A 21,820-nucleotide genomic window follows, 5' to 3' on the forward strand; every position below is an offset into this window, starting at 1 on the left:
TCACTTGCGCCTTCACCAGGGCCCAGCAGACCCCGTGTCCCAGTTAAAGGAGATGATGCAGGTCGGGGAATTTGTTAAATTACTTAAGTAACTCGGAATCATGAGGGCGCTGAATTATCATTTGGGGGAAGGTGAGAAAGAAAGGACTTGGTTGAGAAAAAGGCTCAAACTCCACTAATTTTTAATTTAGGTTTAAATAGCCACAGATGTGCAAAAAATACCCAACTTATGCAGCGACAACTCTCCCATTCTTGCCTATTTTTTAATTTCCATTCCCAAAGGCAACTGCTCTTCCTAATTTCTTTTGTGCATACAAACATATGCAAAAATAAGTTCTAATTTCCACCCTTTTACACAAAAGCGGCATGTTATTATGCACATTGTTCTGGACCTTGAATCCACCTCTGACCCCAGTAACACTCCTTGGAATTTTCCATGTCTGTGTGTCTTTGTTATTTTCAACAGTTGCATAGTATTCCATGGTGTGCACATACTGTAACTTATCCACCAGCCCCCTTCAGTGGTCACTGGGTGTGTCCACTCACCTGTTATCACAAATAGTGCTCTAATACTTTAGCTTATACATGTATCATTTTGTATATGTTTAAGTAGGATCAGCTCCTAAAAGGGGAAGTACTGGGTCAGAATGATTGTGGTACATACTGTCTTCCTTCCTCTGATGGGGAGGTAGGAATAGAGACTGTTTAGAGCCAGATAGAGTGGGGTTTGAACCTAGTCTCTGCTTTCTAGTTATTTGCTTATGTGCTCTGACCTTCAATTTTTAAAATCTGTAAAATGTTGGCCCACACAGTTGAGAAGATGGAATGGGATCAGCTGTGTAAAGCATTCGGTTCAGAGCCAAACATAGTGAGAGCTCAGAGTGTCAGGAGTGGGGGACTCTCACCATACTGCCCTCGCACCTTCCCAAGGACGGGCAACCTGGGTTCTCCAGGCCGTCTCCGAGCCGAGGATTGAGCCTGGTGGTCGAGGTACTGGTTCCAGTTGGAAGATCCCTGCCCCAGCCTGCCACTGGTTTTGTCCCTGAGGCTCCTGGTAGGCCCTGATCACGGGACTCGGGCCCTCCGCAGGACCTTCCGAGGGCTAGCTGTTAAGCAGCCACTTGGTCTGCCTTAGGTCCTCAAAGCTCTGGGGCCCGGCACATCCACAAATAAACACCCTCTCTGCCATTTATTGAGTGTTTGCCACCAGCCATACCTAATTCTGAGTATGCTTCACATGTGGTTCCATTCTGTTCTCAGAACTGTCCCATAGCGTAGGAGAGATTGATTTCTCCCTGTCACCCTCTTCATCATCATGCGGTGTTGCCCCTCCCCAGGAGAACGTCCCCTTCCCTCTTCGAGTTCTTCCACACTGTCCCCTTAAGGGGGCGAGAGACCAGCATTGTGATTGGGGTTTCCGGTTTCTATGTTTTATTTACACTGGAGATGAGCCCTCGTTTGAGAAGTTTTTGGCTGGATTAAGGGGTGGGTGTGACTTTATAGGACTCGAAATGGAGTCTGTGTCTAGAGGGAAAAACATAACATCAGTACTAACATCTCAAAACACCTGTGTGAAATTCTCACCCTTACCACCATCTCTACCAACATTTAGTATGAAAAGTGAGTCGGCATCTGAGTTTTTGAATGTTTTCACCAAGAGGTGGTCTCTGACCCTCTTAAATGGACCCCAAACAATGCATCTGCATATCTACCTCTGTTCTCTCTCTCTTGCTACAGGGGAGCAGGACGATTCGGGAGCCCAGGATCTGTTTGCTGGGCTCATTTCTCAAGCTGTAGACCCAGGTGGCTCAGGCCCGCAGCCCATCCGAGAGCATGAGTAGAAGGAAAGAAGGGGACTCGTTCAGCATACTCAGAATCTACGATGAGCAGGAGGAGATGAGGAGTGTGCTGGAAAATGCTGGCATTTCCTTCCAACCTGAGCCTCAAGTGCAGCCCCAGCCAGAGGGAGCAAGCAGGGTGCACCAGCAGCCTGCAGGTTCCCCGAGGCAGCAAGGCCCGGTTTATCAGGAGATGAGCACCATGACTCCCCAGCAGTGGGCGCTGCAGGCCCTAGACAAGTCCACGCTCCAGGCCAGTTGGCTGTCTGAGGTGGAACCGGGAGAAGAGGCTGAGTTGGGCCCCAGGTGGGTCTTGCTTGAACAAGACTGGTGGGGGTGGTGCACAGTCCTGGGGCCAGGGCCGCACAATGAGCTCTCCATCTCATGTGCTGTCTCCTCCCTCTCCTCGTCACTCCTTTCCATGTGTCCTAGCCTCCTGCCAGGACCCAAGTTTGGTAAGTCCCAGCTGGGACAGGGTGCGTGGGGCGGGTGGTGACCCAAGCCTGGGCCTGAGATGGGGGACAAGGTAGGAGGCCTGGGGTGGGGGGAGCAGCCTGCTCCCTGCGTCCTGTGACCATGTTGCTACCAGATGCCCTGTCCGCAAGTGGGTGGGCATTGATGTTTCCCTGTAGGCCAGCCTTGCCCTTCGCCTCCTCGTCATGAAGATATCTGGGCATTCCTCAGAGCAGTTGTAAGTGTCTTGTTTTTTTAACTTGAGATCTTTCCCTTCCCCACTACCCCCAAACAAGAAGCTGGTAGGAAGAACATGAGAGCGTGTGACGTGTCCACACTCTCCTTCTCTCTCCTGTGGGTGATGGGCGGCCTGCAGCTCCCTGCTTCTTTGAACTAGACCGCCCTCCCTCCCCCGCCCAGTGGGTGGGGTCTTCAGCTCGCTGTCACATCTCCTAGAGCTGCATCCTAGGGGGCTCTGAGGCTGCTCTGCTCTCATTGCTGGCCCTCAGACTGTCCAGTGTGACTCTATTTATCAAGGAGGTGCCCTGGTGGGCACCATCTAGGCTGGTGCAGAAGGATGGCAGTGGTTGGGGGACCTCGCCCAAGGATGCAGTTCTGTAGGGTAGGGGTGGGAGTGGAGGGCAGCTGGTGGATGAATGGTTAGTTGGTCAGAGGACAGGGGCAGGCTGTCCCAGTGGGTGGTGGTCTTTCTTGGCACCCACCTTCTCCTGTCCCCAGCCTTCTGTGCCAGGTGTGGTCAGTCAGAGTACCCCACGTGAGTCCTGGAAAGTTGGCAGCCTCCACCATGGAAAGAAAGTCTATGCTGTAGCCATCAGCAACTCGACTCACCATGTGTACACCTGTGGCCACGGCTTTATCAAAGTGTGGGATAAGAGTGCTTGGCATGCCTGGGACAGGCCCCCTCAGGCCCAGCTGAACTTGCAGGTGAGAGCTGCTCAAGAAGGGCTTGGTGAACCCAAATGTGAGACGGAGCCTATGCCTCGAGGAGATGACAGGGAATGTAAACCGTTCCTGCAGGATCATCAGAACTGCATCCTCACCTGCAAGCTGTTCCCAGATGAGCAGCAGCTGATCACTGGGGGTCTGTCCCGGACCCTAACTCTTTGGGATCTGGCACCCACCCCCCGCATCAGGGCCCAGCTGGCCTCCACGGGCCTCATGTGCTATTCTCTGGCTATCTCCTCCAATGCCCAGATCTGTTTGGCATGTTTCAAAGGATTTGTTGAGATTTGGGATTTGCAGAACCAGATCTTGATCAGGTATGACCCCGGGGAGGGCTTGATGGTGAGGCCTTTGGGAAAGGCTATGTCCCCTTCTGGCCCTCACTTTCCCTTCTGTGCAGGAAGACTAGGTGAGTCAGCACAGAGAATATATCTGGGTCGTCCTATGGGCTTCCTGGGCCTGAAACTTGTGGGGTCCAACCAATGCATGAACCTTTGGGTTGTTTTCCTATCAGGAGGCACCAAGTCCCCACGTATGGGTCTCGATGTGTGGACATCGCAGGCAATAAGTTCTGGACAGGAGGTGAAGACGCCAGCTTGTATTCCTGGGACCTGAGGACCTACCAGAAGTTGCAGGAACAGTATTTACAGCATGAGGTGCCTGGCCAGCCACTGTGGGCTGAATACCATCCGCAGTCACTGGGAACGGGGGTGCCCGTGGGAGTGGGTCTGAGTTTGCAGAGGGGGCACAGGTGGGAGTGTTGGCAGCTCTGAGTGGTGACTCCAAACCTTCTGACAGATCCTCAGCATTGCCCACGACCCCAGTGAGGAGTACCTTTTAGTGGGCTTGAGCACAAGTGACATCGTGATGCTGCACACGCACCGGAGGGAGAAGTTCAAGGCTGTCATACACAAATACATCCACCACCACAACCTCAAGTTTGCCTCCTCTGGTGAGTGAGAAGCCAGGTGTGGCTTCTGGGCGTCCGGTCTGCTCACCTGCAGTCTGGGCCCAGCCTGGCTTCAGGCTGATTTCCCCTTGCTACCCCGTGCCGGCCACCCATACCCACCTCCTCCCACCCGGGGCAGAGGAGCCACCTTCCCTGCCCTTCTCCACACGCCCCTCCCCTTTCCTGCTTCTCTCTGTAATGGCTTCTTGCATGGCTTGTGGACAGGCAGACAGAGAGGTAGGAGGCCCAACTGATTGTCCCTCTGTGCTGTGATACAGTGATGTGGTGTGTGGCAGGAGGGTGGGGGCAGGTGAGAGGATGGTTTGGGTCTTGTCTCTGATTGTTATGGATGGGGAAACTGAGGCAGAGAAAAAGTCACCCTCTCCCTAGTCTAGTCAGGAACAGAGCTGGGACTAGAACACAGGCTCGGTCTCTCACCTCTCCACCTGTCTTTCCTTTGCCAGGGAGCTATTTTGTGACCACAATGGACGAGTCGATCCACTGCTTAGCAGCACCTTCTCTACAAAGATTGTTTCAGGTACCGGGAGCAGGGATGCACCACCCAGGCACCCGGAACTTATAGCCCCAGGTCCCGGTTGGTCGGGTCCCAGAGACAGTGCTAGAAAGTATGCTTGAGAGGGCATCTGGGGCCATTTAATAGTCCAGGGAGAATGGGGACTCTAGGTCCTGGGAACTCACGGCCTCCATCTTGAACCTGAGACCTGACGCTATCACCAAACAGCCTCAGGTGTACGCTGAGCCTTGAAACTGCTCTAAGGGAAGCCTTCCTCTGCGGCCATGCCCAGCCATGCTCACAGTCTCTCTGTGGCCTCTCTCCCTTAGATAGAGGAATCTACAGAAATCCTGTGTTGTGATGTGTCTTCTGACAACCAGTATCTGGTCACGGGCTCCAAGAACAGTGCCTCAGTTTACCAGCTCTTGTACTGAGACATGTGCACCACGGGCCTGCTGGTGAAAACCCAGAGGAGGCGAGTGTGCTGGGGAGATGACCGTGGTGCTGGACAGCGCCGACACCTCCCACACCCCTGCCTTACTGGTTGACTGGTTGTCTGTCCATCCTTCTCCCTGCCAACATGAACACCTAGCCTGCACTTCCCAAGTTTTTATTATATGGTTTAGGGAATTTTCCTTTGTTCTACCAGATTTTTTCCACCACTGATTTCTGGGTTTTGGTGGAGAAACTTGCCTTTATAATTAATAAAAGAGAAACGCAAAAACCAAAGTGACCTGGGTATGAATATGAGGTCAGTTTTTCAAAAGACATTCATTGTGATGGATTGCTTATTACCCTCATTCAGCCAATTCCAGGGTAGGGAAGGAATTTTAGACCAGCTTGGTTGTTTATAACTTTTTTGGGGTCAGGGCATTCTTGGAATCTAAAGAAAGCTCAAGAAGAAATGTCTGTACCTATACAAACTTTCAGGTTGTCTCAGGGAGTTAGTAAACCAACAGTGCTTAACTCCTGGCCCAGGAGCACCAGGAGCTGGTCTGACCGTATCCCAAAGGACACGCCCTCCTTCCAGCTCCCACCTCACGATGCTTTGCTTTATCGAGTCTTTTGAAGTTCCGATCCTAATTCTGCATTTGGTGCTAGTCAAAAGCTGCCCATCCCTGTCTCAGGGCAGCTCCCCCATATTTGAGGATGTGATGATCGACTCTTTTGTCTGGCTTCCAGGCTGAAAGAGCCCCAGCTCCTGAGATCAAGCCATAAGCCTGCTTTGCAGTCCTCTTCCGACCTGCCTCTTCTTTGCTTGGTGCTGGCGTGGCTGGGACAGCCAGCTGCTTGCTAAAGTTTGTAGCTTAGAGTTGACACTGGGAAGAGGCTGCAAAGCCTAAGACCAAGCAAGCCATCCTTTGCATAGAGATATTGTCGGGTAGCTCGTTCTTGTCAATGGATCATGTGTGAAGAATGGGTCTTATTTCTGGGCCAAGGCTAAAGCAGTAAGGGTGTCCCCTCCAGCTTCTGTGTCCCTGTCTACCAGCTCAAGGCAAATTATGTGGAGGCCCTAGGGAACTGCAGAACCAGGAGGTAGAAGCATCTTGTGTCCACAGATCAAACATGGAGAAAAGCTGCCTGCTTTGGACTATTGCGTGGGAGAGACATAAACTTGCATTCAATAGACATTTTGGAGTCTATTTGTTACTATAGCTGTGGAAAAACAAACTTTTTATTTAAAGGGCCAGATAGTAAGTCTTTTAGGTGTTGCCATATGATTTTCGCTCCAGTTAACTGCCATTTGTAGCATGAAATCAGCCATAGGCAATACACAAATGAACAAGTGTGACTGTGTGCCAGTAAAATTTTATTTATAAAAACAGGCATTGGTATACTTGAAACCAATATAATATTGTATATCAACTATACTTCAAAAATATATATATTAAAACAAAACAAAACAGGTAGTGGGCTGAAATTTGGTCTGCTAGCTGTAGTTTGCAGACCCCTGTTGTAGCTGGTATGCCTGAAAATAGACTCCAGAATTTATAACAAGTGTCCATTGATGGATGAATGGGTAAATGTGGCTTTATATAGTATATGTATATATATATATATATGGAATATTATTCAGCTTTTAAAAGGAAGGAAATTCTGACACTGCTACATCGTGAATGAACCTTGAAAACATTCTGCTAAGTGAAACAAGCCAGCCACAAAAGCATGAATACTGTGGTTCCATTCAGGAGGTGCTTAAATCATTCATAGAGACAGGACAGTAGAATCATGGTTAGGGGTTGAGGGGAGAGGGAAATGAAAGGTGGTTGTCTAATGGGTACAGTTTCAGTTTAGCAAGATCAAAAAAGTTCTGGAGGCAGATGGTGGTGATGGTTGCACAACAATGTGGATGTACTGAATGCCACTAAGCTGTACACTTCAGAATGGTTAAGACAGTAAATTTTTTGTTTTTAATTTTTTAAATTTTGGTATCATTAATATACAGTTACAAGAGCATGAGCAGCATTGTGGTTACTAGATTCCCCCCATTATCAAGTCCCCCCCACATATCCCATCACAGTCACTGTCCATCAGTGTAGTAAGACGCTATAGAGTCACTATTTGTCTTCTCTGTGCTACACCGCCTTCCCCGTGCCCCCTCTACATTATGTGTGCTAATCATAATACCCCTTATTCCCCTTATCCCTCCCTTTAAGATGGTAAATTTTGTAAAATGTATTTCACACAATTAGAAAAAGAGCTAGGGAATTATAAAGACCAAATTCAAAATAGTTGTAATCTCTGAGGAGGAAGGTAGAGAAATTGGATCATAAAGGGGTAAAAAGGGAGCTTCAACTTTATCTGCAACAATTATTTCTTCAAAAATGAAGTTCATCAAAATTAAAAATGAGTGCTTCAAGGAACATTATCACAAAGGTCAGCTCACAGAAGAGGAGAAAACATTTGCAAATTACATTTCTGATAAGGGGGTTATATTCAAAATGCATAAAGAATTCTGACAACAATAAAAAGAAATACTCATTTTAAAAAGGGCAAAGGATTTGAATAGCTGTTTCTCCAAAAAAGATAGACAAATGGCCAATTAGCACATGAAAGGATACTCAGCATTATCAGGGAAATGCAAATCAAGGTCTCAGTGAGGTATCACTTCACAGCTGCTAGGATGCCAGAATAAAAAAGACAGACAGTGACAAGTGTTGGTGACAAGATACTGGAACCCCTATTATACATTGCTGGTTGGATTGTAAAATGATGCAGCCACTTCGAAAAAACTGTTTGGTAGCTCTTCAAATGTAAAGGACAGAGTTATCACATGACCCAGCAATTCTACTCCTAGGTACATGTCCAAAAGATGTGAAAACAAAACACTTAATTTGAGAGGGTAATAATTGGGAGTGATTAAGCAGAACTGTAAAAATTTCCTGGAAGGTAAAAATCCCAGTTAATAGTCTTGATAAGTCAGGGAGTAGTGTAATTTCTAGGCTACTAAAAGAATATTAAACAAGGGTACTGCTTCCAAACTGATAGAGGGAAAATACTGGACCAACAGCATATAATAATATTAAATATTTATAATTATTATATAGTTAATAACATTTAGTTATATTATTAACTACTAATATTTTTAATTGATATTATTACTGTAAATACAATTATGTAAGAATAATAAAAGCAAAGAAAGGAAAGAAAAGCAACAAAACAGAACAAAAAGGAAAACCTTATTAAAATGGTAGATTTAACTCTAAGTACATCAGTAATTACATTGAATGTAAACAGTAAATATTCCTATTAGTCTGTAGAGATTATGATTTAAGAAAATCTCAAGTGTATGTGTTTAAAAGAGACATTAAAACATAAGGATACAGAAAGTATGAAAAAATAGATACTTTATGTACACACTAAATCAAAGCAAGCTGATGATATTACAATAATACTAGACCACATGTATTCCAAAAATTAAAAGCAATATTTGTAATCAAGATGAACACAAGTGTTGAATTCAGGTTAAATTCACCGGGAAGATACAAGAATTCTGTTTTATGCATTACCATAACCTCTAAAGAAAAATTGACAAATCTATCTCAGTAACTAGTGGTTCAAACAAAAATTAGTAAGAATATGGAAGATTTTTTTTAAAAGTATAGATTTGAATAACATGATTAGAAAACTTAGTACAATGCATAGAACAGCTACAGAATACATTTTTTCCCACAGAAACTTAAGAGGACTTAATTCTTGTACACTATATTCTTTGACCAGGAGGCAATTAAAATAGAAATGAATAATAAAAAGACTAGAAATTTTCCTATTTTGGAAATTAAGTAATATTTATAAGTAATTAATAGAGACGCAATCACAAAGTAATTGGAAGCTGTTATAAATCAAATAACCAAAACTTGGAAGATTCGACCAAAGCGATGGTTACATCTTGGCCGTTCCTGGGTAATCTTGCAGTCTGCGATTTTCACAGATGCTACAAAGGGGATGGAACCATTACTGCTAACGCCGCGCCAGCACTGTGGGTTTTCTCACTCACGGGTTTTACTCATGGGAGAGGGGTCAAAGGTCTCTCCTGTAGCTCCACCGGTTGCCGTTTTGTTAGGACTGGTGTTGAGGATCCACCCATTCACTGGGGTAGTCCTCCAGCAGTGCCCGCTGGGGACATGCGTACCTGCGCCGCCATCCCTTTACCCGCTCGGCCTCTAAGGGCTCACGGCCGAACACGTGTTCACCCTGAATAGTCACATTGCTCAGCAAAACAGCCGTGCCCTCTCTGAGGCTCGAACTCAGGACCTTCAGATTATGAGACTGACGCGCTGCCCACTGCGCCAAGAGGGCCCCTGGAAGAAGCATCTTCCTTATCACTAAAAGCAAAGTGCCCGCAGCCCCTAGCGCCGCCGGAGCCACCACTGGAGGGGAAGGGGGGCCTCTCCTGGCGGGTGCTCGGCTTTCCGCGGGCCCCAGGCCACCGGCCCGTGGGGCGGCGTGGAGAAGGAGGGTCGGCTTCCGGGAGAGGCGCCTGCCCGGAGCGCACGGAGCGTAGCCGTGCGGACCCAGGCCCGGCCCCCGCGGGTTTCCGGGGAGGGGTCTCCGGGGAGGGGGCGCGCCGCGTGGGGCTGGGAAGGGCGAGCTGGAGCCGGCGGGCCGGAAACGCGGGGCCCGGCGGGGGCGCAGGCTCCGAGGGCGGCTCGAGGGCGACCCCGCGGGCGCCCTCGGGAGCTCCGGAACCGCGGCGGGGCTTCGGAGGAGGGGCCGGGGCGGCGCGGACGCGAAGCGCACGGAGGAGGCGGTGCGAGGGGAGCCTGTCAGTCTGAGGGTGACCGTCGTGTGAGCAGGCTGGGGACGAGGAGGGAATCGGCGCCGCGGGGTGGACGCAGGTTGGGCGGCGACACCCCGCGGGCGGGCGTCAGGGGGCGCCCCCGAGCAAGGGGTGCGTAGGACCCCGGGAGCGGCGGTTGGGGTAGCGGAGCGGAGCTCGGACGGGTGCGGAACGTGGGGTAATCTCCAGGCCTGGTGGATTGCAGTGGGAGCGAGGGGGGAGACGGAAGAGAAGATTCTGGAAGACCCTTGGATGTGAATTAAATAGGAAGATGGCCGGAGGAAACCGTGGCTACCTTGGACTTGTCAGCTTGTTTGGACTTGTCAGCTTGTTTGTTTATTGAACCCCGTGTTTTAGTTTTCTCTTTCAAATAATTTTGCTTCCTTCTTATGCTTACGGGCATCTCACATTGAAAGGCAGAGGAGTAGCGCCATTCCATCTGCGCCAGGTTTTAAATTGTGTTGTTAAAAGAATGCAGGGTGGATGGGCACACATATTGTCACCGAAAACCGGACCTTGTCGATTCACAAAACAAAATGAAAAGGTTGTAAGGACGGGAAAGGAATAGTTTATTAATTTGCCAGCAAGTGAAGGAGTGGCAGGCTCGTGCCTTAAAAAACCACTCTCCCCACTGAAGCACAAGCGGTTAGGGCTTTTGAAGGGGAAATCGAGGGAGAGAGGCTGTGGTGTTCATGACCACAGGCCCATAAAGTAGCAGATTACGAGGATCCAAGCAGACATTCCTTGCGCCCATTCAATTGCTTTTGCTTTTCTTACCAGTTCCTCTGTTAGGCAGAAAAAAACATGAGTGGGTGGAGGGAGAGTAAGGCTAGTAAAGCTCCCTAAATGGGACTCAAAGAATTAGCCAGATAGAACCAGAGAGCCAGAAAAGACTCCCAGAGTCAACGCCCTTTGCAGTGTGAGTTCAATCCATACGCTCTCAATCTGGGCTGATCTTGAGACTTGCCCTAGCCAGTGCACTGAGATAGGGCAGAGACAAGAGCCAAGCATGGCAATTAGTTTTCCTAAAAATGCTGAGATGTGAATAACAGTGGGAACACAAGGACTTACCCTGAGGCTAAGAGCGGAGAGTTGGGGGCTTAGATACCTAACATTCTTAGGTAATCAGCCACCGTCTTAGTTTAAGGCAAGGCAAGCAGTCTTAACTGAGTGTTCCCAGTACTTGGGAATAGCCACTATTTTAGAAAAGAACAAAAGTTTGTCCTATAGAATTACCCAGAGGACTAGCTATAGATAATGACATACTGTCTCTCACCAGAGAGAGACATCATGAGATCGCCTAAAAAGCCTCCCCCTCTACCCCCCAACCCTTTACCTTTGTCCCATTCTTGAAACTCCTTTAAAGATAGAATCCCAGCTTTTGGGTGCACCTCTTCTTTGAGGTGGCCCACACTCCCCCTTCTTTAAGTGTGCATCTTTCTACTTTAAATAAACCTCTCACGGCTCAATTTACTGCATTTTCTCTGTGCTCTTCCAGTGGTAAGTGTCTTGTTACTTTGCTGTTTCAGTCTATTCTCTAGGCTTAAACACAAGCCCTCACTCTGTCTCTGTCGCACCTCAGATTAGTAGGGAGGGGCTGCTGAGAGCTCAGATTTGGGCTTGCAAATTACCGTCGCCTGGGTGACCCGGGATAGAGCAGAAGCTCTCCGTGGAGCTCTTAAGTAGCCCCGCCTGAAAATCTCCTTTCTTTGCCTTTGGGAAGTTCCCAGAACATAATCTCACTCCATCCAGTGCTCTGTGGCTCCCCCAAATCCTGGGGTGGTAGGGGCTTAGTTCCAATGCCATGCAGATCTAAGTGGACACTGGATGCCAGGTGACACTGGCTTTAAGAGTTGGCAGGGGAGGTGCCCTATGCCTAGAAGGAGTTCAGTGAATTTCCCTTATCTCCCCATTCTTCCTCACTCAGGCAGGTGCTGTTCCTTGCTGCTCTCACTTGAATGCATTCCTTCCTCACCTCCTACTCTGACTTCCCTGCCTTTCTGAACCGACTTCCTCCCCAACACCTCAGTGCCCTGGGACGGGATATTTTGGGTTCTGCAAAATCAGCTTTCTGCATTCTCTCTGACCCTAAGATTCAGAAAATAGGGAGAACAAAGAGAAACTGCCACCTGTTAATGGTTACAAGGTTTTGGGGGCTATATGAGTTTATTTTTCAGTTAATGTCAGTGTTGAATTTTAAGCCCAGGGATTTAATTCAGATTTCCTGTTACAATATGAACATCTCTAAGAAGGCAATCCTTCCTTACACCTTAGGGAAATTTCTGCTGCCAAGGCCAGAAGGAATGGCTACCGGGGATTCGTTGGCCCATCCCATTTCCCCAGTGGTTACTGTGGGGCAGGATGACTACCTTAGACTTGCCAGCTTATTCATTTTCTCAGTGCTCGTGGAGTTCTTGTTTTTACTATAATAACAATGTATTTCCTATCTGGTAGAATGAACCCCTTCGCCCCACCTGCCCCTTTCAGGGTTTTGGTGCTCAGTTGGAAACAGGTTTCAGGCCATCTCTTGTACAGCTGTTCACATGAATTCCCTCTTTCTTCAATTCCTGGGGCCACTGGTGACTGTCGCACAGCTTGTGGTTCAAGTCTGGTCTCAATTGTCCCCTGTGTGTCCGTCCTGTTTCCTTCACTGACTGGGCGCTCTGTGATCCAGGGACAGGATCTGAGCCACCCCTGGGCGCACCACATTCAGAAGAATGGACTGAGAGGCTGCTGCTTCTCCTCTACCTCTTTCCCCCATTAACAAAATTAAACTCCTCTGTGAGAGGCAGGAGTCTGGGTCCCAGCAAACTGCAAATTAGAGCTGGATGGGCACCTGTAGAGGGCATAATCCAGGGCCTCGACGTGTCTGTTTCAGTTTCTAAGGCTGTCTTCCACAAAAGCCCACAGTGTGAACCACAGGAACACAAAAGGTCTCTTACTGACTTTGACAGGCTGGAGTGGCTGTCAAAAGGCCTTGGAGGCTGAGAAGAGGCGGGTTTCCTAAAAGGTCTCTTAGTGGTTGAGTGGCAGATTCAGGGTAAAGATCCAGCTGCCTGGGCCCGCCATCCTGTGCCCCATCCTGGCTCCCTGTCCTTGGAGCCCTAAATTTATCATCAGGACAGACCCCCTGGCAAGGTCACTGGGGGCCTAGGGTCAGCCTGCCACTGCCCTCCAACCCCCCACCCCAGGAATTCTGCCCCAAGAACGGAGGCCAGCCCTGAGGGCAGAGGGGCAGTGACCCCAGCAGGGAGGGGTTCTGGGGCCAAGCCGGAGGCTCATGAAGGAATGAATGGCGGTGCCAGGCTGTCTCCACCCTCTCTGGCTGGAGTGCAGGTTGATCATAGATGCTGCAGAGAGACCAGGGCAACTTTGTCCTAGGAATTTTTATAAGTACTTTTTGTTATGTCCTATCCCACTTCCAACCTTGAATGACTCCCAGTTTTCGGCGGAGGAATATTCCTCCATGCACTGTCCCACGGAATCGTCCTGAGCCTTCCTGCTCCAAGCCTGTGCTCTCAAGTCCTCCTCCCCATCCTCACATGCAGGTCCTGCCACCACTGCCCGTGGAGTCCGCGTCCCTCCGTTCCCACCTCCTCTTGCCTCACAACGCAGCATGAATGTGCTCCTTCCTCTGAACTTGCAGAGAAACTTCCCGGTATGACTCCTTGTCACCTTTTCTCCTTCCTTGGGATGATTTCTCTTTCTTAGGGACAAAGGATGGTTTAGACTTTGCTGAATCCCCTGCATAAGAAATATTTCCTAGTTGTTGAATTCTCATGTCCAGAGAGTGGACATACTTGTGCCAGATTCAGGAAATCAAGCATTTGTTGGCAGGGTCAAGGTACGAGGCTGGGAGAGTCACAGGGATCCCAGCAGATACGGACTTGGCCACAACGGGGGGCTGCGTCAGGAGAGGTGGGTGGATTCTTGAGGAGGACGGCCACTGGGACCCAAAGGACGGAGAGGGGAAGAGGAGGCAGCTGGGACAAGGGACACATTGGGAGGGACACTGGCTGTGTCCTTTGCCGCCTCCAGAGATGCTCCTCCTGTCTCTTCACATCTGTCTCCCTCTAGTTCCTCTTTTCAGAGCTCACCATGCCTGCCATTAAAGCCCCCTGATCCATTTTCTTGTTCCTTGATCCTAGCTTGCTGCACTCACCTCCCTCAAATCTTTGGCTTATTGTGCTTCCTCGGTTTTCTGCCTCAGTCAAGAAGCTCCACGGAGGTTGGGATAGTGTCATTTCCACTCCCCAAAATACTGGACCCAGTGGCTGGCCCTCAGGAAGCCATCAATAGCTACTGCTGAGCAGACATATTTAGGGAGGCAGTAAAAGAGAAAATGTGTCTTGTGCATGATGGGTATAACTTCCCCATTGACAGGGATCCTGGGGGTCACCCTAGGGGGCCCAGAGAGAAAGGGGAAATGCTCTGAGAACGGTAGGCTCTGAACCCAAACCTTAGCTTCCCTAGGCAGGGACCACAAGACATTGGAGAGGCTGACCTAAGGGTTCGTTTAGCAATTAGACAGCAGGGGGCGCTCCGGCCCCACCTAGATTCCTACTTCTGGAGCCCTAGTCCTCTCCCTCCTGATAGGAATGCTGACCCCGTGGCAGGATGCCCACAAGCGGAACTGCAGCAGCTCAGGGCCTAGGGCAGCTGGCTGGCTCCCCTCCAGCTGGTTCAGGGGCGGGAAGGAGACTCTCACCCTCACAGCCTGCTCTCTGTGGGATGAGAAGACGGCCTGATGATGCCACTGGCTCGCAAATGCACTGTGGCTTGGGCCTAGAGCGTACCTACCTCATCACTGACTCGGTGGGCTTCCATTGCCCCCCTCTGGGCCTGTTTCTCCCCCATCAAATGGCGGGGTTCATCCCTTCCAGGCTGTTCTAGGATGCAGAGCATCCTCCAATCATTCTGGGCCGTGGTGCTGCTTTGTGGCCTCGAATACTGTCCTTAGGAGACCAGAGTCATGGACGTCAACCTTCTCCCACTGTGGGGACTCATCAAGTTGGGTATTTCCTTCCCCAAAGCAACCCATGCACAGTTGGGGGGTGAGATATATTCAGTCAAGGAGAGAGCTGGGGCTCCTTAAGAGATGAGCCCAAACAGGCAGGGCTCAGATATGGGCAGCCGATGCCTTCTCTGTAAGCTGTCAGAACCTGGGAGAGAGGACATGTTGAATCTGGCTACAGTGTTCTGTATCAATAAGAAATATCCAGAGAAGTGACGCTCTGATGACTCACAGTGCTTGTCCCAGAGGTGGGGTGGGGTGGGGTGACTGGCAGAGCACGGTGGTGGGGCAGGGAGCTTAGCTTTAAAGTTATGTTTACTCATTTAAAAAAATTGGTCTGGTTCACATAATGGCAAATGGGTAACATCTGTTAAATCTGGTTGACTTGTTTTCTGAAACCAAAACTTTACATTAGAGTGCGTGTATTTGCAAACTCAGAAAAATGTGCCTCTTGAGACAGTTTGCTTGAATGCAGTCTCTTGATTGCCTCAGGCCTCCAGGGATGTGACGGTGCAGGGCTGGGTGGCTCTCCACGGGGGACGGTGATCAGACTGCGGGGCGACCACCGGGAACTGAGGACAGAGGAGCTGCCCTGGGCGTGAATGTCAAGCCTGGGAGACAATCCCAGCCCGAGGAGGAAAGCGAGGTTGGTCCCCGCAGCACCTGCTGGCCGGCCAGCCCGCCTGGCGCACAAGCAGCCTCCTTCTGTGAAACAAAGCAGAGCCAGACTGAGGGAACCGGAGTGGCTTCATGGAGGCAACGCAAGGCAACGTCAGGGGCTCACCCGTCCTCATTAGCTTGCGGGGCGCAGAGGGGCGCCGGCGGGCCCCTGCGTGGGCAGGGTTGGCGTCCGTAACTGCACAGGCGGCGGGCTGGCGGGCTGGCGGGCTCGGCCCGGGAACGGGCTGCGGGGGCCGCTGTCCGGCTGGAGATGAGTTGTTGGCCCCGCCGGGAGGCTGCCGGCCCCGGCGGAGGCGCCCGAGCCGCCCCTGCGAGCGCACCTGGCGCCTGCAGGGAGTCCGGCCGCGGCCCGCGCGGCCGGCGGGGAGCTGCCTCCGCCCGCTGCTAGGGGCCGGGTGCGCTTGCACGCGGCGGCTGGGGAGCCGCAGTCCCCAGGAGGGTGGCGAGGCGGAGGGTGTGAGCCCCATGGAAAGCCTACTGGAGGCGGAGCGCCCCCATCCCAGGGGTCTCCGAGCCGGGAATGCCCCGGGCGATGGCCACTTGGGGCCGCCACTTGGGGGCTGTTCACCTTGAGAAAGTTATCTGTCCCCCAGTCCCCTTCGCTGTCAGATGGCGATCATAGCAGTCCCGAGCGGATCCGATGGCTGGGAGGTTTACATGAGGTAGTATGTGCCCACGTTTCTTTGAATCGCGGTTTCCTAAATTTAGAAGAAAAAAATGCTGGACCACTCCCTGAAAAGCATACCTGACTTTACCATCTTTGGGTGCCTGGCGTTAGCCTTGGTATTCATGCACAGGCACCAGGGATTGGTGAGCCACTCCTTCTGAAACTGCAAAGCCTTGTGTGTGTGGCGGGGGGGGGGGGGGTGTATAAATTTTTCCCTAGGGTCAGTCTACGGATTGAGATGCTCAGAGGGGTCTTGACTTAAAAGCCTGGGTGCCTAGGGGAGTTCAAGTGCCTTTATTCCAGACAGGAGTTTCTCAGCCTCGGCACTGCTGACGTTTGGGGCCAGAGGATTCTTTGTCATGGGGGCTGTGCTGTGCACGTAGGGTAATTAACAGCACCCCTGGCTCTTCCATGAGATGCCCATAGCATCCCCTCCAACTGGCAATCAAAGGTGTCTTCAAACATTGCCAGATGTTCCCTGCTAGGGGAGAGGGACACAAAATCTCCTCTGGTTGAGATCCCCTGCTTTGCTAAGTTCCCTGTTTGGCATGAGCCCTGGGTAAGTGGCTATTATTTGCTGTGTTGAAGTTTAGCAAGATGAGATGCTGACCGTTGGTGGTCTCTGCTGCTCTCTGTGCACTGTCTAGAGGGTCCGATGAAATCCCGGCAAAGGGTTTTTCAAAGTTGATGGGCCACAGACTTTGTAAAGCCTAGCTCCATGTGACACAGGCTGTTCCTTCCTGACCCTGTCCGGGCAGCTGGACCAAGTAGAACGTAGTTTTCATTGTATTTCTTTTTACTCAAACCTAAAAGATTTTCAGAGCATTAAGTGCAGCATAAATTGCACAGTCCTTTACTATTAATTAAAACCTAAGCTACAAATAAACAGTTAATTCTATGGGGAACAAGGTCTTGAGGTAAATTTTGTGGTGAATATATATATATTTTTTAACCACAGACTTCAGAATTGGTAGATCCTCATTCAGGGGACAGACCACATAAGGGTTTTAAGGAAAAGACCCAGTAGGAAACAGATGTGGAAGAAGAATTGGGAGCATTTGAGGTCCCTACTATTTAGGAGGTGGTCTCAAATTAGCCCTGCACTTGGGGCCTTCATGCTGGTGCATCTTGCCAGTGATGAGGGTCTTGCTCATCCCCCCACCCCTTCTTAATCCACAGATGAATCAGGTTCAGCTGCCCTCTTGCTTAACTCCTTATGTACTTGCTCTAATATCGCCCCAGGAATTCCAAATGACTCCAAGGTGTGTGGCTGTCCAGGGCGAAGAATGTTCCTCCAGACTTTGGAAGCTTTTTCCTGAATGCTGACGGAGCTTGCTTCTGGGCAGTCCTTCAGTTGTGGGTTTGCCAGCACGCTAGTCCCTCATTGTTGGGCTGAGATGCCTGGCAGCAGGCAGGAGAAATGAGCTGTGGAAATGCTCTGGGTGACAGGTTGTCTTAGACTAAGGGAACCAGATAGCTCTGCAGTGACCCCGGGTATGAGAATCAGCATGGAGTTGAGCTCTTCAACAGGCATGTCAGTAGAGTTGAGTGTGGCCATTTGAGTCCCCTTTGCAGTTATGCAGACCTGGACTGTCATCTGCACAGCTAGTCCTGTGAACTCGATAATTAGGATCCCAGTTAGCACTCTGTGACAGCACAGCTGCGCCATGACAGAGGCGGCACATGCTGAGACATCCCAAGTTGGCTAAGGTGAGTGCATCACAGCAGTGCTGCCAGCTGCCTTACAGGTGGTGAGCTGGCTCTCTGCAGAGCGAATGTGGCTGTTGTCACGGGAGTCAGGATGCCTCATGATATAGATCAAGTTGATGTTGGAAATTCGGTTTCCCATCGTGCTGAGGTATCAGGTTTGAAGTTAATTGCAAATGGCACCTCTAAGAATCCATCTCTTCAGTCCAATGATTGTGGTATAGATTGTCATAACAGCGTGGAGTCCTTTCATTCGCTATGTAGAGAGCAGAGCCCATGGTGGAGTATGTCCAGTCTCCCCAGGTGGGGCCACGTTCCCAGGATTCTCATTTGGAAGAGCCAGGGAGGATCGCTGAGGAAGGTGACTGGGCTGGCGCCTTTGTGGGAGCTGAATTCGGTCGTCTTTGACATTATGACACAGTGGCTCTTCGGAGCTTACCTGCCGGAGTGAAGGGCTTCAGCAAAGCACAGACAGGAGGTCAGGAGAGACCCCAGTTGTGCCTTCATCAGCAGGCACAGCCCCCAGGTTAGGCTGAGCTCCTCCAGGGATGGATGAGGAGGACCTTGCGGTTGGCTCCCTGTTAACGGTGGGAAGAAACGGTTTGGGGCTTGGTCTTCATTGTGGTCAGACAGTTTTTAAAACCGCAAACCTCAGATAATTTCCTGCATTTATCCTCTTGCGCAAAAGGAAGTTCTTACTTGGGGGAAGCATGAATTTGCATTTGCTCCGTAGGTCTAAGGGAAGGTGGAAGGACAGGAAGTCCTGGGTGGGGCAGTGCTGTCCGTGGTGGGCTAGGTGCCTAAGCCTTGGTGTGAGCATGGAACTCATGGACATGACAGCTGGCCTGTGACAGCCAGCTCTTTATAAGAGAAGAGTTTCCTGCATCTGTTGGAGGGACTCGAGCTGTACCAGCTGGGAGGCCTGCCAGCTGACCCCCAGGAACTGGTGTCATGGCTTCCAGACCAGTTTGGACGCCTTTGGCAAGAAAAGGAACACCCCCACAGGTTGGCTTTTTATTGGTGCTGGAAACAAGATTTCACCTGCTTTGGATTTGGGCCGGAGGAACTCTCTAGCTTTGAGGGCGTCTTCCATGAAGTTTCTGGTGCTTGCTTCTTGGAGCTGTTTGGAGGGACCTGAGGTGTTGAAGAATCTCTTTCTTGGTTCATTTATCCTAAAATATATCTCAAGTGGGCAGTTCCTACCTTCTCGATGGTAAGAGATCTTTCAACATCCTGTGCCATGAATTCTCATTCATGGCTTTCTTGTTTAGAATGCAAATAAACATTTTATAGGACCTTTCTTGTTTTTCTAACTTTTTCTCCTGCTCTTGGGTTTTCTGCCGGTTCATTTTCACTTCCTCAAGCAGCTTCTGCTCTTTCTCCTTCCTGATCCGCTGTCTGTGCACCTATGTGACTTGCTGACGATGGCAGTCATTAAGGCCTGCCCAGTTTTGCCTTCATTGTCCAGGTAAGCACTGCCCTCAGACGACCCCTCATCCCGACCTCATTGACCAAAGGCAAGGAGCACCTGCTCTTCACTGCTTTCCTTATGCTTCCACCTCTTGCTCACTGGACACACCGTCTCACGCGGGACTGGAAGGCTGCATCTTTTTCAAACTACTCTTTCTTCCTGCCTAGCTTGCATCGCCGAGCCGCGACTTGCTGCTGAGCGCCTTCTGATGGCTTCTGTGATGCCCTTCTGGAGCTTTCCGTAGAGCCCTTGTTTTCCCCACCATGGCAGAGTGAGGCCTCCTCTCCTTTTGGAAGGGACGGAGGCTGTCTGTTTTTAACCACTGTGGACAGTATTTTCTCCTGATCTCATCCTGGTCTGACTCGGCAGACTGCATATTTTCTCATCCTGGGATTCACCTGCTTTCTGCCTCGTGGCACATTGGATGCTGGGGGCTGGGGTGTGAGGTGTGGCTCGTGGACCAGGAAGCTGGGGTATTTACCCATCAACTCCAGTCTCTCCCTGGTTGAGGGATGCTCTGACGGCGTTAGCTCTCCAGAACTCTTGGCCCCCTGCCTTTTTGGAACCATTTCTTTTCCCCTTTATACTTTTGCCCGTGGCTCTTCAACTTCCTACCAAGTAACCCAGCTGTGGTTTCAGCTGCTTAGTCTTTGATAAAATAAATGTCTGTCTTCTGAGGGGGGTCTCCTGACTTTAGGGGTTCTTGTGAAACCAGAGGCTGAGAAAAGTGACACTGGGTGGGAGTTGTCAGCAGCAGCCCCTTCCTCAGGACTCACAAAGGCTGCCTTTGGGGTGAGGCGAGGAGTGTCTGTCTCTGCTGTGTGCTGTGCCTCTGGGACAGCTGGCACCCTGTCAGCCTCTCCTTTCCATGCACTGGCAGCAGTTCCTGGGGGGTACGCTGGCCTGTCCATGAAGCAGGGGCTTTTGTGATTTAGGGTGTAGTTTTGTGGCCAGGAAGTGTTCTTCAGACTTTTACTTTGGTTTTTAAAGTTAACATTCAGAAACTTTGAAATCTTGCATTTCCTTAAAGTTTAAGTTCTGTTTGCAACTTCTGCTCTAACAAGTTTTAGCAATCCCTTTTAAGGGGACTTGGTGAGATTCTGGGTCCTGCTGGGAGCAGTTAGTGATGAGGACCTGACCCCCGGCTCACGACAAGCTGGCGTGTCACAGGCTGGGCTGGTGGCTGGCAAGCTCATCCTCTCTCCCTCCACACCGAAGGGAGGGGGACTGGCTTCAGGGACGGGCACCTGTGCAGTCACACAGGGCCCTATGCGTGGTTTAATGCTCTGCTGTCATCGTCTTGAAATTGTAGACTGTTTGGAGGAGGCCCTGCATTTTCTTCTAGCCTGGGCCCTGCAGGTCATTTACCTGGATAGTCCTGACAAGGGGCAGTTACAGACCAGGGAGTGTCCCTGAAATGTTACTGAGGAGAAGGGGGCAGAGGGAGCAGCTCCCTGGAGGAGGAGCTGAGGAAGGAGGCGGGGGTTCAGGGGTTGTGCAGGGTGGGTGCAGAGGGAAGCGAGGGGACCACCTTCAGTTCAGCGGGATGAATAGGGTAAGAGATTTGGCATTTTGTACCAGACTCAAGAAAGCAAGAACATTGACCTGCTTACTTGCCCTCTGGAATTTTTGTCATCTCATCAGCCTGGGAGTCTTTTGCAGAACTTTTCTCAGTTGCTGGCCCTCCGGTGTGGATTCCTCGTGTCTCTGCTGGGTTCCATCCCCCACCTGCCCCCACCCTGGTGCTCCAACTCACACACCTTACAACTGTCCCCTCAAGAGGATGACAGCCTGCTTGGCCCCACCAGCCACTTCTGCCACTTCCTGCCTCTTTCCTCATTAGGGACGTACTTCCCACCCGGAGCACTGCCCCCTGTATCCCTGCCATTGAACTGGCCCTGTGGTCATGTAGGTGGTCTGTATAAGGTCCATATGCCTGCACTGCCTCTGCGGTATCTGCCAGCCCCGCCCCTTCCCTGTCTGGGAGCTGCCCCCTCCGACCTGCCCCTGCATAGTGTGCTGGAGATGACCCTGTGGGATGAGGCATCTCCAGGGAAATGGTGATGCCTCGAGCCCAGGGCAAGACCTGCGTATGCTGTCAGCTTGTCCTGGGCTGCTGTAGCTGGGTGGGGAGCCCGTGGGTATTTTTCTTTGGGAGAGGGTGTGGGGGACCCTCCAGTGCAAAGGGTGAATTGAAACACACTCTTCAGTTTGGGGCAGATCATTATTAATGGTTTATGCAAGGTCCCTTTCTTGTTTTAGCCCTTTGAACTGGATTTCCCC

General features: G+C 50.6%; 1 protein-coding gene and 1 non-coding gene across 2 annotated transcripts; one reads left to right on the plus strand and one right to left on the minus strand.

Annotated features, from left to right (window-relative positions):
• Positions 1-1,742: 1,742 nt before the first annotated feature.
• Positions 1,743-5,429, plus strand: TLE7 (TLE family member 7). The gene is made up of 9 exons (XM_037025209.2): positions 1,743-2,143; positions 2,270-2,292; positions 2,470-2,528; positions 3,029-3,235; positions 3,329-3,570; positions 3,768-3,909; positions 4,052-4,205; positions 4,667-4,740; positions 5,046-5,429. Exons 1-9 carry the CDS (start codon positions 1,833-1,835, stop codon positions 5,148-5,150), a joined length of 1,317 nt encoding a protein of 438 aa, XP_036881104.1. The 5' UTR covers positions 1,743-1,832; the 3' UTR covers positions 5,151-5,429.
• A 4,014-nt stretch (positions 5,430-9,443) lies between these two features.
• Positions 9,444-9,516, minus strand: TRNAM-CAU (transfer RNA methionine (anticodon CAU)). The gene has a single exon. It is a non-coding gene; the product is annotated as a tRNA-Met (tRNA).
• Between the last annotated feature and the right edge of the window lie 12,304 nt (positions 9,517-21,820).

This window comes from Manis javanica, chromosome 17, assembly GCF_040802235.1.
Source record: "Manis javanica isolate MJ-LG chromosome 17, MJ_LKY, whole genome shotgun sequence".
Taxonomy (NCBI): domain Eukaryota; kingdom Metazoa; phylum Chordata; class Mammalia; order Pholidota; family Manidae; genus Manis; species Manis javanica.